This window comes from Microcebus murinus, chromosome 14 (assembly GCF_040939455.1).
Source record: "Microcebus murinus isolate Inina chromosome 14, M.murinus_Inina_mat1.0, whole genome shotgun sequence".
Classification (NCBI taxonomy): Eukaryota; Metazoa; Chordata; class Mammalia; order Primates; family Cheirogaleidae; genus Microcebus; species Microcebus murinus.
Window position 1 is genome coordinate 60,488,956 of NC_134117.1, and position 17,402 is coordinate 60,506,357.

Below are 17,402 nucleotides of genomic sequence, written 5' to 3' on the forward strand. Positions count from 1 at the left end.
TGATCTATAGATCCAATGTAATTACAATCAAAATTCGAACTGCATTTTTTGCAGAAGTGGACAAGCTGATACAAAAATTCATATGGGATTTCAAGGGATCTTGAATACAAAAAACAATCTTGAAAAACAACAAAGTCAGAGAACTCACAATTCCTAACTTCAGTATTTACTACAAAGCTACATTAGTCAAAACAGTGCAGTACCGCCATGAGGACAGACATAGATCAATGGAATAGAGAATCCAGAAATTTACCCATACATCTATGGTCAATTGATATTTGTCAAGGGTGCCAAGGCCATTCAATGGGGAACACAATAGCCTTTGCAACAAATGGTGCTTGGGACTAGATTTTCACATTCAAAAAAATGAAGATGAACCCTTACTTCATACCCTATACAAAAAATTAGCTAAAAATGGGTCAAATACCTAAATTTAAGACCTAAAACTCTTAGAAGAAAACAGAGGAATAAATCTTCTTGATCTTGGATTTAACAATGGATTCTTAGATATGACAGCAAAAGCCTAAGCAACAAAAGAAAAATAAATTGGACATCATAAAATTTAAAACTTCTGTGCATCAAAGGACAAAAAAATTAAAGACAATCCACAGAATAAGAGAAATGTTTGCAAATCATACACTAGCCAGAATACAAAAAGAACTTTTGCAACTTAACAACAAAAACAACCCAATTAACAAACGGGCAAAGAACTTCAATAGACATTTTCCCAAAGATATACAAATGGCCAATAAGCAAATGGAAAGATGCTAACATTCATCAGTCATTAGAAAAATGCAAATAAAAAACACAAAAAGATATCACTTCACACCTACTCATATGGCTATAATTTAAAAAATGGAAAAGAACAAGTTTTGGCAAGGATGTGGAGAAACTGGAGCCTTTATATTAATACAATGCTGGTAGGAATGCAAAATGGTACAGCTGCTGTAGAAAACAGTTTGGTAGTTCCTCAAAAAGTTAAACACAGAATTACTATATGACCAAGCAATTCCACTCCTATGTGTATACACAAGAGAAATGAAAACATATTTGCACACAACAGCTTGTGCACAAATGTTCATAAACCAGCACTGTTCATAACAGACAAAAATAAAAACAACCCAGTGTCCATCAACAAGTGAATGGATGAATACAATGTGGTATATTCGTACAATGGAATATTATTCTACCATAAAAAGGAATGAAGCACTGATAATTGCTACAACATGAATGAATCTTGACAGCACTATGCCAAATGAAATAAACCAATAGACACAAAAGGTTACATATTATTGTAAGATTCCATTTATATAAAATGCCCAGAATAAGCAAATCCATAGAAAAAGAAAGTATATTGGTGGTTCCCAGGTAATTGGGCCAGAGGAGGGAATAGTGAATGACTGCTTAATGATTATGGGGCTTCATTTTGGGATGACAAAACCATCAAGAATCAGATAGTGGTGGTGGTTGCATGACATTGTAAAGTGCTGGCAGTCACTAAATTGTATGATAAATTTCATGTCATGTGAATTTTACCTCGATTTTTTCTTTTTCTTTCTTTTTTTTTTGTTTTTTTGAGACAGAGTCTCATTCTGTTGCCCTGGCTACAGTGCCGTGGCGTCAACCTAGCCCACACCAACCTCAAACTCCTGGGCTCAAGCGATCCTTCTGCCTCAGCTTCCCTAGTAGCTGGCACTGCGGGCATGCGCCACCATGACCAGCTAATTTTTTTCTACATATATTTAGTTGGCCAATTAATTTCTTCCTATTTTTAGTAGAGAAGAGGTCTCGCTCTTGCTCAGGCTGGTTTCAAACTCCTGACCTCGAGCGATCTGCCTGCCTTGGCCTCCCAGAGTGCTAGGATTAACAAGCTTGAGCCACCACCCCCAGACCCAATTTTTTCAAAAAGTGGTTTTCCTGGGCACAGAATTTAGAGTGTGAGAGTGGAGGGAGATCTTGATTTCTCTTCATTAATCCCCTTTTCCTACTTAATTTTTCCATGTCCCTTTATCTGAGGACACAAACTAATTTCTTAGCTAAGCTAAAAACACTGAAAGTGATTTATTAAGAGAGAAATAGAGACTCGTGGCCTTTGAATTATATCCTGCATATTCTCATCTTCTCTAATAGTCCTTCTTTCTTCTCTCACTTATGCTATGGATTATAGATTTAGTTCACTGACAGTAATTTAAAAAATTGAGGAATTAAATCCTTAGGTAAATCACATATACTTCTTCCTTTCAAATAATAAACAATAAATTTTAAGTGAAAATAGTAATCAGAATGAACAAATGTATATAAGTTTTCCCAAGGAAAATTGTGGTCATTACTCAATAACGACTTTGCACTTGCTACAGATTCCAATTTCCTGAGTTTTCCTCCAATTGAAGGTATTCGACAATAAATTCACTTCTTCAGTTTTCTTCAGACACAAGTTTTGCATAGTACATATGAAGAATTTAATACTTACTTATGAAGGAAATCTTTGTCCACTACAGCAGAGATGTCAAGCAGAGGATTTCCCATTCCAAAGAGGATATTTTCACTAAACAAATACAAACAGAATACAAGCACAAGTTAGAAATACTTCTGAAAGTTGATATGTAAAATGCACATAAATATAAAAATAGATATCTTCATTTTATCCTGAGAAGAAATGTAGCAAGGTTTATTAAGCCTTTGGGTTTTTGTTGTTGTTGTTGTTTTCTTTTTGTATATTTATTTTAGCGTATTATGGGGGTACAAGTGTTAAGGTTACATATATTGCCCATGCCCCCCTCCTCCCTCAAGTAAGAGCTTCAAGCATGTCCATCCCCCAAACGTTGCACATCTTACTCGTTGTTAAACCTTTGATTTGCTTATTACATGTAGAACATTTTAGAAATAGCAAAGCCATTTAGGAAAACAATAACTTATGAATTGGATGGAATAAAATATAACAAAAGAAGAAACCAAATCACATGACTTTATTCATAGTATTCAACAGCTAATGATTAAAACTACTATTAATAATTTCAAAGTTCTTTTGGGTTTTTTTTTGGTTTTTTTTTGAGACAGAGTCTCGATTTGTTGCCCAGGCTACAGTGAGTGCCATGGCGTCAGCCTAGCTCACAGTAACCTCAAACTCCTAGGCTCAAGCAATCCTGCTGACTCAGCCTCCCAAGTAGCTGGGACTACAGGCATGCACCACCATGCCTAGCTAATTTTTTCTATGTATATTAGTTGGCCAATTAATTTCTCTCTATTTATAGTAGAGACGGGGTCTCGCTCTTGCTCAGGTTGGTTTCCAACTCCTGAGCTCAAACGATCCACCCTCCTTGGCCTTCCAGAGAGCTAGGATTACAGGCGTGAGCCACTGTGCCCAGCCTCAAAGTCCTTTTTTTAAAAAAGGCCTATTACAACACAGTCCTATACTCCATAAACATGATGAACAATTAACTCTAGCTAGTAAGATACTCAACCACCAAGAGCTATTAGAAGCCAGGAGTGGTGGTGCACACCTACAGTCCTAGCTACTCAGGAGGCTGAGGCAGGAGGATCACCTGACCCAGCAGTTCAAGGCTGCAGTGAACCATGATTGCACCACTATACTCCAGCCTGGGCAACAGAGTGAGACTCTGTCTCTAAAAAATGAATGAATGAAAGAATAAATGTTATTAGGGAGCATGTGGCAAATCCTGGAGGAGCCCAAGCATAAGCTCTACCCTTGACAAATTATAAATGACTGTGTAGCACTTCACAATAGGTATCAGAGATGATAATTATCCATCATGTATATTGAGTGATTTTGTGATTCTAGGTTCTGACCTGAGAATACACTGCTGCCTTTCTCAGGTTCTTATAAGTCACGGTTGACTTTAGAGTAAAGTTAGATTTTTAAAAGTTCTTACATGGAAAATGAAGTGATATAACACTAATTCAAAACAGGTTTTGATAAGTTAAGAATGAATATTGCACTTCCTAGAATAATCACTAAATGTCAATATATGGAAGTATAATTAAAAATCCATTAGAAGATATGTTAATAAAATGAAATACTAAATTATACTCAATTTTTTAAAAAGATAAAAAAGAAAAAAAAGGATAAGACAAATAGTAAACAAAAAGATGGTATACTTATACCCAACCATATTAGTAATTACATTAAATGTAAGTCGATTAACCACTCCAATCAAAAGACAAAGACAGCTACACTGTATGAAAAAAAAAAAAGGCCAAATTACATGCTATTTAGTAGAGATACACTTTAAATATAAGGACATGAGGAGTTTGAAAATAAAAGGCTGGAAAAAAGATATACCATAAAAACATTAATCCTAAGAAAGAAAGTTGCAGTGGCTCCATTAGTATCAGACAAGATAAACTATCACCAGATACAAAAGGATTTCATAAAAATAGGTCAATTCAACAAGAAAATATAACAACATGAAGTATATATGCACCAAATAAAAAGGTTTCAAAATACTTGGGAAAAAACTTGAGAAAAACAAAAGAAATAGACAAATGTACAATCTTAGTTGATTTTAATACTCCTCTTTTATCAGTAATTGGTAAAAAAGGCAGACACAAAAATAAGTAAGGAATCACACTACTGGTTAGTTATCCTAAATAAATAGCTTCACAGAGAACTAAGCTTCACACAGAAACCTGGACAAAAATGTTCATACTAGATTTATTTATAAGTGTAAAAAACTGGAAACAACCCAAATGCCCTTCACCAGGTGAATAGGTAAACAAACTGTGGTATACCATAATATGGACTACCACTCAGCAATAAAAAGGAAGGAACTATGATATACACAGTAACTGGGATGGATCTCACAGGCATTGTGCTGAGTGAAAAAAGCCCTACATATGGGTTATATACTATATGATTCTATTTACATAACACTTTCAAAGTCACAAAATTACAGTGATGGAGAACAGATCAGTAGTTGCCAGAGGTCAAGGTTTGGGGAAGGGCATGATTATAGAGATAGCAAGAAGGAGTTTCTTTGTGGTTACAAACAGTTTGGTACCCTGATTGTGGCAACAGTTACACAAATCTAGACATGATAAAATTTTATAGAACTATACACCACTTCTTCCTCAATAAAAAGAGTATATTAAAAAACCTTATGGGGGCGCGGTGGCTCACGCCTGTAATCCTACCACTCTGGGAGGCCGAGGCAGGCAGATTGCTCAAGGTCAGGAGTTCAAAACCAGCCTGAGCAAGAGCGAGACCCCATCTCTACTATAAATAGAAAGAAATTAATTGGCCAATTAATATATAGAGAAAAAATTAGCCGGGCATGGTGGCGAATGCCTGTAGTCCCAGCTACTAGGGAAGCTGAGGCAGAAGGATTGCTTGAGCCCAGGAGTTTGAGGTTACTGTGAGCTAGGCTGATGCCATGGCACTCACTCTAGCCTGGGCAACAAAGTGAGACTCTGTCTCAAAAAAAAAACAAAAAACCTTATGGGAACCCAGTCTTGTCCAATAAAATAAAAGAACAAAAAATTAAAAAAAGAAAACTGGTGAAATTCTAATAAGGTCTATAGTCAACTTAATGGTATTGTACCAATATCAATTTCCTAGTTTTGGTAAGATACTATGGTTTTGTAAGATATAACACTAGGGGAAGTTTAGTGAATAGTACACAGCAACCCTGTACTATTTTTGCAATTTCTTGTGAGTCGTAAACTATTTCAAAAGAAAAGAGGGAAAAGGATACAAAAATAGATATAAAAATGTTTAGGAAACAATTAAGATGACATCATTGGGAATGGTGGAGTAAGGACCTCCAAAAATTCTCTCTTCCATAAAAGGAACAAGAATACTGGCAAAAAATGTCAAAATCAACTTTTTCAGAACTCTGAGTATTAAACAAAGACTTGCAACAATTGGAGTAGGATTTATTCAAAAAAGACGGCTGAATCTCAGTAAGAACAGCAAACTTTGTGGCATTTTACCTTGCCCTAATCCCATTCCCCTCTCCCCAGCTCCATGGTAGCCTTGAAAAGCAACAGCCCTCAAATACAGTGTAATACAGGAGACTTGCAGCCACTGGAGGGGTCAGAACGGGGTTGGAGCTCTTTCAAAGACCCAGTTTCAGAGAACTGCTATTATCTGAGCTGACTGGCAGTTCCCTGAAAAACCCCACTCCCATGGCTTCCTGTTATTTGACCTCATTCAGAGCTTGTCCAGTGCTGGCAGCCTTTTCCCCAAGGGTATTTATTTGTCAAAAACAATCAGCTGCAATGGGTTAACATTCCAGCTACCTAATGCAGCTGGGGCAAAAACAAGGTAACCAAAAAACACAAAAGGAAAAGTAGAATGGGATGTCCATAGAGGGTTTTGAAAACTTCTGAAATTCCTGAGACTTTAGAAGGCCATATGCATGTGCCCAAAGCTGGAGCACACTGGGAAAAACCTCAGAAGGCCCTAAGCAATCACCTCTGACTGAGTATAAAGCTTTGCACAAGCAGGAAGTGAAGGCTATGGCAGAGCTATAAGCCTGGCTGAGTGTTGAAGGTGTGTCCCAACAAGCACACAGAGCCTCTCGGCAAAGACTGGAAAACAACAAGTATTGATAAGAATATGGAGAAACTGGAATCTTCATACATTGCTATTGGGAATGTCCTCAAAAAACTAAACATTATGACCCAGCAATTCCATTCCTAGGAGAAATGAAAACATATGACAACACAAAAACTTATACATAAATGTTTATAACACCATTATTCATAACAGCCAAAAGTGAAAATAATCCAAATATCAACTGATAAGCAGATAAACAAAATGTGGTATAGCTATACAATGAAACATTATTCAGCCATAGAAGTAATGAAATACCAATACATGCTACAACATGGATGAACCTTGAAAACATACTCAGTGAAAAAAGTCAGCCACAAAGGGCCAAGAATATGATTCCACTTATGAAATGTACAGAATAGGCAAATTCATAGAGACAAAGTAGAGTAGTGGTTGCCAGGGGTTGGGAGTTTGAGAGAGATGGAGAATAACTGCTGACAGGTATATGGTTTCATTTTGGGGTGATGAAAAAAATGTCCTGGAATTAGACAGTGATGATGGTTGTACAACTTTGCGAACATAAAAACTGCCAAGCTATACAGTTTAAAAACAGTGGACTTTATAGCATCTGAATTATATCTCAATATAAGTAATAAGTAAACTATTTGACCTATTGGTAGTTTTTGGAACACTAAACTCAACAACTGCAGTATATATTGTATTTAATGAATGATGTACAAAGTAACCACATTGAAAACTTCAAAATATGTATGTCCCTTGGCTACATAAGGCCAATCCTTCCATTCTAGATCCTATCATTCTAGTTTCTATCCCTTCTTGCATATTCAAGAATACTGATCTCTCTATCCTGATTTAGATACCAAAAAAAAAAAAGAATATTGATCTCTTCCCTCTGTCAAGCATCATCTATGTTTTTGCTTTCTAATGGATCATTTTTTTCAGCAAATGTTAAATATTTTTTTTTTTTGAGACAGAGTCTCGCTTTATTGCCCAGGCTAGAGTGAGTGCCATGACATCAGCCTAGCTCACAGTAACCTCAAACTCCTAGGCTCAAGTAATCCTACTGCCTCAGCCTCCAGAGTAGCTGGGACTACAGGCATGCACCACCATGCCCGGCTAATTTTTTCTCTATATATTAATTGGCCAATTAATTTCTTTCTATATATAGTAGAGACGGGGTCTCGCTCTTGCTCAGGTTGGTTTCCAACTCCTGAGCTCAAACGATCCGCCCACCTTGGCCTCCCAGAGAGCTAGGATTACAGGCGTGAGCCACCACGCCCAGCCTGCAGCAAATGTTAAAAATGTCAACCTCTCCCCCAAAAACCTCAACCCAGCATGTATTTCCAACTACAATTATTTCCCTGCTCCTCTTTACAGCAAAACACTTCTAAAAAGTTGTCAATGCTCTATTAAATGGCAAGTTCCCCTAATCTAAATAAAATGATTCATTTTAAATTCAATTTTCAGGAACACATGTGTGACATAATGACTAACACACAGCAATTTCTGGCTTTTTTTAATAATGCATTTTTTTATATGTTATCTCTTTAAAATCCTCAAAATAACTATGTAGTGTATCGCTATTATCTGTTTAACAGATGAGAAAACAAGAGGTTCAGCAAGGTTACATAACCTGCCAAAGGTCTGACAACAAATAAATGATTCCTAACTTCAAATCATGAGCTTTCTTGTGCAATACACTACATTTAGACACTCAGAACTTTTTCTTAATACGATAAAAATGTCCAATTAGAAATATACAAATCTAGCCAAAACAGACTAATATTTCATTATCTTATGGTCCTACTTCGAATAACATTGCAACAAGCAAAACCTACTATGACAAAATGATTATAATGTATGAGTAGGTAACCAGATAATTTATTATCCAAATGGGACGCTTTTGAAAGTAAACGAGATGTTATTAATCATTATGTCAGAGTAACAGGCATGATCCAGGATTGTCCAGGGCAAACTGGGACATACAGTCATCCTATTCATAAGCTAGCTTTGCTATTTTAAAAAATTAAATCTGCACTTGTGTTTTATTACAGTATTTTTTAAATACTTTAAAGCCAAGGAGGTATGAAAAGGTAAAGAGACATGACTGTTAACCAATATTGCAGGAAACAGTTAACATTCAGTCTAGACAATCATTTTGTTTCAGGTTTATCTTTGACAGTTCTGCTTAATGTAGCAATACTGTGGCTGGAAAGATTTGGACTTAGAAAACCTTGTATACTTTTTTCAAACAAAGATGACCTATTTATAAACATGAGCATTAATAGCTGACAACACTGTACATAAGAGAAAGATTCCTGTTTTAGTTCTTCAAAATATTTCATAAATGATACAATTTCATTTTATTTTAAAAGCTCATTTGCCTAAGAAATGCCATAGCATAAAAAAGTTTGTGCAGCAATCTGAATTTACAATTCTTACTTTAAACCCAGGTCAAAATGACTTTGAAAACTCTTTTGAAAGGTTCTAAAGGAAACAACAAAGACAGTTTCAATCTTAGCCAGATTTTAGTCTCCATATGAATGTCCTCTGAGTGGCTTGGCAGATTCTATCTCGTACCTCAAAGTCTAGAATGTTAGGAAAAAAATACTCCAGACCCTACCCACAGCCCACATAAGCTTTCCAATGTAGGCCTAACCCACAGAAGTGGTTTCAGAATCATCATGCAGGGCACAGTCATGTCCGGAGTCCCAGAATAGTCTTAAACCAAATTTGTTTGACCTGTCTGGGAAGGCCAAAGAAGAGGTCTCCTTAGCTCTACAGCAAACACTCTCCCTGTCTCCCCAGCTCCTTTCCCCAGTCTCTCTGGCACAAACACAAGCTATAAGCAATGCCCAAAACTAGACTAGACATTGATTGTTAGGAAAACAAGGCAATATTCAGAGGGGAATTTTGAAATAGTGTTGCTCAGTAAAAAATGCCTAACGTAGGAGTCAGAAGATCCAAATTCTATCTTAGGCTCTACCACTATCTAAGTAGGACATACTTCACTTTGGACACATGGGCCGGTATAGAAAAAGAAGAAAAGTAAAATGCCCTTTAAGATCCTCTTTCAGTCCTGATATTCTACATTTTCCTGTGTCTCCTGAATTAAATTCAGGCTTCAACTTTCTTATTGGGCCAATTAAAAATGACAAAAGCATCAGTTTATCAAATATGTTCTATCATTTACCAAATGAAGACCAGCTGGAATCTGATATACATAACAAAAGATAAAAGTTGTTCTCCAAGGATAATTGGTTTAGGAGGCTGTAAATTTAGACTTTTTATCAGTAATTATGTATTAATAGAATACAAATGATGAAAGTCCCACTATCTTCAGTAAAATTCAAAGATCTTAAACTTTTTTAAAAACCAGCTTTTGTTTAAAATCACCATTTAGGAATTCTTAATAGTAGAATGCTACACTAGAAAGGGCATTGAATGAGGAATCTAGAGATCTGGGTTCTAGTTCAATATATGCAACTATTTATGTAAACTTGAACAAGTCATAGTATCTCTGGGCTTCAGTTTCTTCAACTGTAAAATGAGAGAATTAGATAGGTAAGTTTGTTTCCTTTCTAAAATTTTAAGATTTAAACATTTCTTTTCAGATAACACCATTTTCTAGAGGGCTCAGAGAGCTTTTAATAAGAGGATATTCCATTTACAAAATGCTAATTTACTAACAAAAGCACTTTTACACTTATCCAATGATGCTATAGGAAACATATTAGTATCATCACTACTGAATTATTAAACAAATGTCCAGAGCAGAAAAGAGAAATAGAAGATGAGTAACTCATAAAAAGGCCTCAAATAGACCCCAGGTATGCTGACCACTCGTCCTCATTGATTTCCAATCCTATATTCTTAGTCATTGTATAGAGTCACATAAAACCAACATAACAACAATTATTTTAAGTGTTGTATAAAAACAAGAACATTGGATATGCAGTCAGATTTGGATATCTTATATCCAGTAAAGGGGGCCCATAATACTTATCTTTTAGGCTACTGTCAGACTGAGCACAAAATGGGAACATACCTAACACGATGATTGTGAAAACTAAAGATATGACATAACTACATTAAATGCAGTACTCACTAGGAACTGGCTGGAGTGTGTAGGATTACCAACTCATGCAAAACTGTCATCATATACAGTCTAGAGTCGCCTCACCTTCAGTGGTCTCCTGAGTAGCTGGGACTACAGGCATGTGCCACCATGCCTGGCTAATTTTTTCTATATATATTAGTTGGCTAATTAATTTATTTCTCTTTATAGTAGAGATGGGGTCTCGCTCTTGCTCCGGCTGGTTTCGAACTCCTGACCTTGAGTGATCTGCCTGCCTCGGCCTCCCAGAGTCCTAGGATTACAGGCGTGAGCTACTGCGCCCGGCCTCCCTGCCTACTTTTGAACCTAACTTATCAAGTTCTTTGCAGGACCAGAGGAAAGCAAAACAGTTATGACAGTTGTCTCTCATAATGCTCTACAATTTTACAAAAAAGCAGCAGCTTTTTCAGGAAATTTTAGTATAATGTTTCTATAAAGGCACCATGCAGAGCAATAGATCTGGAGATCAAGATTCAATTCCTACCTTTGCCACTAACTGATTTTGCACAAAGAATTCAACTTTTCTTTGTCTTAGTTTCCTTGGGTATAAAATGTAATAGCTGGTTTAGATTACATCTAAAAGAGCTGTTTCGAGCCATGTCACTATAGTTCAAGACCATGTAAAATGTAGACTAACATCTGAAGAAACAAGCATAAGTAAATTTTACTATCACTTAACTGTTCTTTCAAAATATTAAATATGTCAAATAAGGCTGAAGTCAACCTTCACATAGGTCTTTTAAAAACAACAACCATTCACCTCCTACATTAAAAGACACACCCTGCTGTCACTTGCTAAACAGCAGCGTTAGATTTGGCTGCTTCTCCAATGAAGAACAGCCAGGAAGATCATGGTTAATTAAAACTGAATTTAAATAAGAACTGATTCTTAACATAGAATGTATTTGACCCATAGCATTCTGTAGTGATGGAAGTGGGAGTGGGGAGAAGAGGAATTAACTCTTGGTATAACAGCATAATCCTAATTCATCCTAAAACACTGTTAGCTTTAAAAGCTCAATTTATATACCCCAATATAGTTTACTGTGAAACCTTTCCATGTGGGTCTTCATGTTTCAGCACCTGTATTTCTTCTTCTGCATAATGAGATGAGAACTCTTTGTCTATGTTAACATAGAATTACGCAATTTAAGAGAGGGACTGTGTCCATCCATGTTCAGCACAGTTATATCTTACCTTATCTTACCTGAGGGTTAGGTGCTAAAACTATTTCTTAAAATACGGTGTAGTCAAAATTACCATTGAGAAGCCTTAAATCACCAGGATTTAGGGCCCTGGAAAGCTCACAGACCAAAAATTAACTTATTTTATTTCTCTTCACATTTGTGCTTGGGCCTCCCTTTCTCGAGGACAATTTAAAGGCCAAGGTCTGCTTTAAAAGAGGCAAGTCAGAACACTGGTCAAATAAGGCAATTTATCTCTTTTTATAAATAGTGCAATTAGCATAAGTTAAACATTCAATTGAAGCTACTGGCAGAAAGTGGACAAGCCCATTATCCTGTCGCCCATTAACCAAAAAAAAACAAAAACCTTTAAAACTCTGGAAAGAGCAATTGGGGGGAAATCTCCAGTTTTATTGCTCTCCTTACATGCCTACTATCTCACAACTCATTTCACTTGAGAATCTCAGATAAATGGAGGTAAACAAGATGGTACCTTTGGGAACCAGGGTACTAATTCGTGCCATAAGGGCAAACATTTCAGGGACACACAATTTCACAACTTGGGGACAATACACCTGCATCAGAGAAGGGCCAACTTCGCAGGTCTGCTCGCGGCCAACAAAGAAGTTCTGTCAGAGGGCACGACACGCGGGCAGGGACACACACCGTGCACGTCACGTTCCCTCGGGCCGTGGGTCACCGCCGGGGGCGGGGGGTAGCTACATTTTTCATGAGAAATCCACTTCACACACAAGAAAGCTTCAACCCTTGGAATCTGGGCGAGGGTCACCTCCACGAAGCAGCAACTAATAGCGCCACGTGCCACAGAGCCAAAAACTTCTGAGGAAAGCAGAAATGCCCACACGAAAAGTGCCGAGAGAACCTCCAACACGAGGGGGACTGGTGGCAAAGGGAGGCTCCAGACCACTCAGAAAGGGCGACAGCTCTCGGTCGGGAGGCTGTCGCCCAGCCCGGGAGCAGAGTAAGCCGCCGCCCTCTCATTACCTGACGGACGTCATAGCTTCACCTTCCTGCCCCAAGCCACAGCGCCCGCGACCGATGCTCCGCGTCCGCCCGGGCAGCTGCAGGTACCACAGCAACTGCTCCTCTGCTCAGGCACTCAGCAACTGGGAGCGCGTCCTCACACACCCCGCGCGCGGGCGGCCCCGGGCGAGCCGGCTCTGCGCGCTGATTGGCCGCGGCCGGAGAGGGCGGGCGCTCCGCCCGGGGCGGACCGCAGACCACCCCCGGGCGCCGCGGGCCAAGGCAAGCAGCCCACACGTCTCATGCTGGCTCGCGGGCTCGCGGGCTGGCTAGCGGGCGCGGTGGCCATCTTGAGTCTCGGTAACAGCGCGCCCCCCGCCCCCCGCCCCCCGTCCCGGCTACAGGGCACGAGGTTGGGTGCCCGCCTCAAAAATGGCCGCGCCGCTGGCTACTGGTTTGGCAGTCACATGGCCACAGTCTACCTCTGCAAGCTCAGGTCTCTTTTAACAGCACTGGGGACGCTGTCAGGGCAAATCTTCGGGGATGGGGTTTAACAGTCTGCAAAATCCATTTCCAGAAGAAAAAAAAAAAAAGCAACAGCCTAGGAAGCCTCAGCCGGGGAAAATCGAACGCGTGGCAACAGCAGCATGACGTGCTAAATTCCAATTCGCAGCCTTTCAGAGTCAATTGCTGGGTCTGATGTTCCCAAATGTTCTTGAACTTCAGAAACACTTTGAGCAGCTTACTTATTATGGAATTGTCCGGAGTTCACTCTAAACTTTACGAATCAGAATCTAGAAAAGTGAAGCCCGGACATTGGTATTTTTAGCATGTACCTGATGACACAGGTACACAGAAAATTTTACAACCGTTGGGCCACACTAGCCCCACTCAGACTATCCTATCTGCCACACTTATTTATCAGACTACCTGGCTTTCCTGAAAAGTATGCAGGCTATAAAACATCTAAGGCCACAGGAAAAATATTGGAAGGTATTCTAACTCCTGGCTCTAACTTTACAATTTTGTGCGGTTAAAGGGCTAAGAAACGGACTGTGAACCACTAATGGAAGACGGGCTAAATTAATTCCAACGGGGGTGGAGGGTGGGAAGGGTTGGATCAGTAAGTGCTTTATGACCAAAATAGCTTTTCTTTATTCCTCCTTTATTCTCTGTACAATAATATTATATTATTAAACTACAACATCTTGTGGCATTCATATACTGACCATACAGGATGGTTATCAATTTTATAGGTCTGAAATCAGTTGCATCATAAACACAAGGAAACACCATGTGATACTGAAATGTAGCTGATGGGACTGAAGAACTGAATTTTCAATTTATTTAATTTCAATTCATTTAAATTTTAAAACTAAATCAATATAAAATATTGTCCCATTAAACACAATTCTACTATTTTGGTTGAACTACATTTCACTTTTTAACCGTTGAAAATTTAACAGTCAAAAGACATGAAGTGTAAAATACATACTGGTACAAGTACAAAATATATGAAATATCTTCTGATAATTTTTTATATTAATTACATGTTGAAATGATATGTTGGGATATACTGTGTTAAAGAAATCATTCAGATTAATTTAAACTGTTTCTTTTTACTTTTTTAATGTGCCTACTAGAAAATTTAAAATTATGTGTCTTGCATTATATTTCTACTGGATAGTGCTGTTCTACAATCTAAGTTAAGTTAGCCTTACTTCTTTTCTTACCTATCACTGCTCCTGTGACAGAATAATTATGTTCACAAAATGAAATTAGTAAAAGGCAAAAGATTTATACAATCTGAAGAAAAACCAGAATATCACAAAATGAAATTAATAAGGGAGCCATTTTATACAAATCTGTGTTTCCTTGCTAATCACATAAAACATCAAAATTTCCAGAGGATTTTAAGTTTCCTTAGAAAATGCTATATTTAGCATTGTTCTCTTTAATTTGGGAAATACCTATCCAGAATGGCGCCATGGATTATAAATCTGATACATTCAAGCCATGAGTAAAAGTTGAAAACAAGAAGCTATACTTGGCAATCTGAGACTTTGACCAAATGCCCACAAGCAGAATTAGTCAGTTGTTCCTCTGGATTAAACAGGACCCAAAGCCAAGAAGCAGCTGGATAGCAATCTGAAGTGGTGGAGACACTGATCCTCTTCCTCTGTGGAAAATGTTAATTGTTAATTCATATAGACTAAAACCCCCTAGGAGTAATCCTTAGGATTTCAAAACCTCAATGTAACTTTTAATATGGAGCATAGTATATTGTAAACCAGTGCTTCTCAAACTGTAATATGCAGACAAATCACATGGGGGATCTTGTTAAAATGCAGGTTTGACTCAGTAGGTCTCAGTGGCCAAGATTTTGCATTTCTTTATATTTCCAGGTCTCACCAGTTGCTTCTGGTCTGTGGACCAGGCTGAGTAGCAAGGTTTTAAAGGTACCAAGACAAATCTGCTTGAGAATTCCTGCTTGACTTCCTATATAACCTATGTGACCTGGAGCTGGTTCTTAACCTGTTTATCCCTCAGTTTACCCATTACATGCTTTTCAGGGTATTGTGAAGGTTAAAATTTAATTACCTGTAGTAAAGTGTCTAATAGAATCCGTGGCACATGGTGTAATTATTACTTTGTTATTATCATACCAGTTAAAATTAAATCTCTGGGAAGCATGATCCAAAAGCTAACATGAACTTGGCTCTCTGAAAAATCAAATGCCCTTTTGCTCATTCTCAACATACTTTGGGAACTCGTACTTTTGATTTTTAATATTAAAATTTTCAAATTAAAAAAATCTAATTGTGATACCAAAACAATTAGACTTAAAACTTTAGGTTTTTTTTTAACAAATATACTAAATTCTGTGTCACTGAGGGAAGACATGAGTCTGCAATATTCAAATTTTTAATAAAATTGAAGCTGTACCACAAAGATTTTTTTCAAAAAAAAAAATCCTCATTTTTGTTAAGTAATACTTTGCATCTTACTTAAAATTTTAAATGTTTTTAACTCATAGTCGACAAAACTTTCAAAAAGTTTATTCCCTCAAAATGTACTTAGGTATCAGTCATTTCAGCAGATATAAACACAAAAATATTATTTCAACAAATGGGACTCATGTGTGATTGTTGTTTCAGAGTCAATCAGGTAGGGACAAAAGTAAAGGTATGTTTTTCCAGGTAAAGGCAGAAGTTCCTTCTATTTTCAGCAACGTCCCTTCCCCAGCCTCTCATGTTTTTTCTAATCTGTCTCTATCCCCCATCCACCCAGTTTTTCTTAAAACACACACAGAGTTGACTACTGAGCACTACTTTTGATCAATTTTCTAAGCAATTTATTTCAACCCTATTGTTTTCCTAAAGGCCTTGCTTATCTACCACTTTAAGGGAAAACAGTCAATGGAAATCTTTAACTTTCAGAAACCTTAAATTTAAAATAGTTGAATCAAGATAAATGGGGGATCAGAATAGTATGTTCTTGGTAAGACTGATAAGTAAATATTCTGTCTACTTTATCTAATCTTGTGGTTAGTCTGTCCCTGTAAAAGCAAAGAGATCCCTAGCTAGTATAACAAAAGATGTGGACCTACATACTAATCTTTTCAACAAGTGCTTCAGGCCCCCAAATAATATCAGCCTTCTCTTAAATACAACCAGTTTGTTGTTAAGGGTGCAATAAAACAAGCACTCCCCTACATTATTCATGGGAGTATAAATTAGTACATTTCTAGAAAGCTTACTGGCAATAAATGTCAATAAATTTCATTTTTCAGGCAACTAATGTAAAAAAAGAAAAAAAGAGACCAATGTGAACAAAGATTTGTATACCCAGTTATTCATTTCAGCATTATTAACAATAATAAAAATTTATTATATCTTAAATAACCAGAAATAGGGTAATATTTAAATAAATTACAGAAGAATGTTACAGAACTATTGTGCTTCCATAGACTTTTTAGGAACATAGGAAAATGGGTCAGGCCAGGTAGCTTGTAATCCCAGCACTTTGGGGGACCAAGATGGGAAGATCACTTGAGGCCAGGAGTTCGACACCAGCCTGAGCAAATAGAGCAAGAGAACTGTCTCTACAAAAACAAAAAGTTAGCCAGGTGTGGTGACATGTACCTCTAGTCCCAGCTACTCAGGAGGCTGAGGTAGAAGGAATAATTAAGTCCAGAAGTTAGAGGTTGCAGTGACCTATGAATGTGCCACTGCACTCCAGAAAGAACATAGGAAAATGCTCATGATGCAATGTTAAATGAAAAAACACAAAACAAATGAAATGTGGAGTATGATCTTGGCTGTGTTAAAAAAAAAAAATACATGCCATATATGCACAGAAAAAATGATTTGAAAGAAACATACCTAAATGTTATTGTTTCTCAGGGAAGTAGTATTATGTATAATTTTTACTTCATTAATATATTAATCTAGCTTATAAATGTTCTACTACATATTGATTTTATAGTCATAAATTTATATAGTTATTACTAAATTTTAACTCATCGTTCTGGTTTGGTTTAGTTTTATTAGAGACAGGGTCTCGCTGCCACCCAATCTGG

The 17,402-nt window shown here is 37.4% G+C and overlaps 1 protein-coding gene across 2 annotated transcripts in view; it reads right to left on the reverse strand.

The window, feature by feature from the left end:
- ADK (adenosine kinase) overlaps window positions 1–17,402 on the reverse strand; it is a 519,384-nt gene that overhangs the window by 485,246 nt on the left and 16,736 nt on the right. The window contains exons 1-2 of one of the 2 annotated variants that reach the window (XM_012759894.3): window positions 12,842–12,998; window positions 2,471–2,545 (exon numbers count right to left, since the gene is read on the reverse strand). In XM_012759894.3, coding sequence (XP_012615348.1) covers window positions 2,471–2,545; window positions 12,842–12,855 — 89 coding nt within the window. In that variant the 5' untranslated portion in view covers window positions 12,856–12,998. Of the gene's footprint in view, window positions 1–2,470; window positions 2,546–12,841; window positions 12,999–17,402 lie in introns of those variants that run through there. The other variant, XM_012759893.2, reaches the window with a different exon arrangement.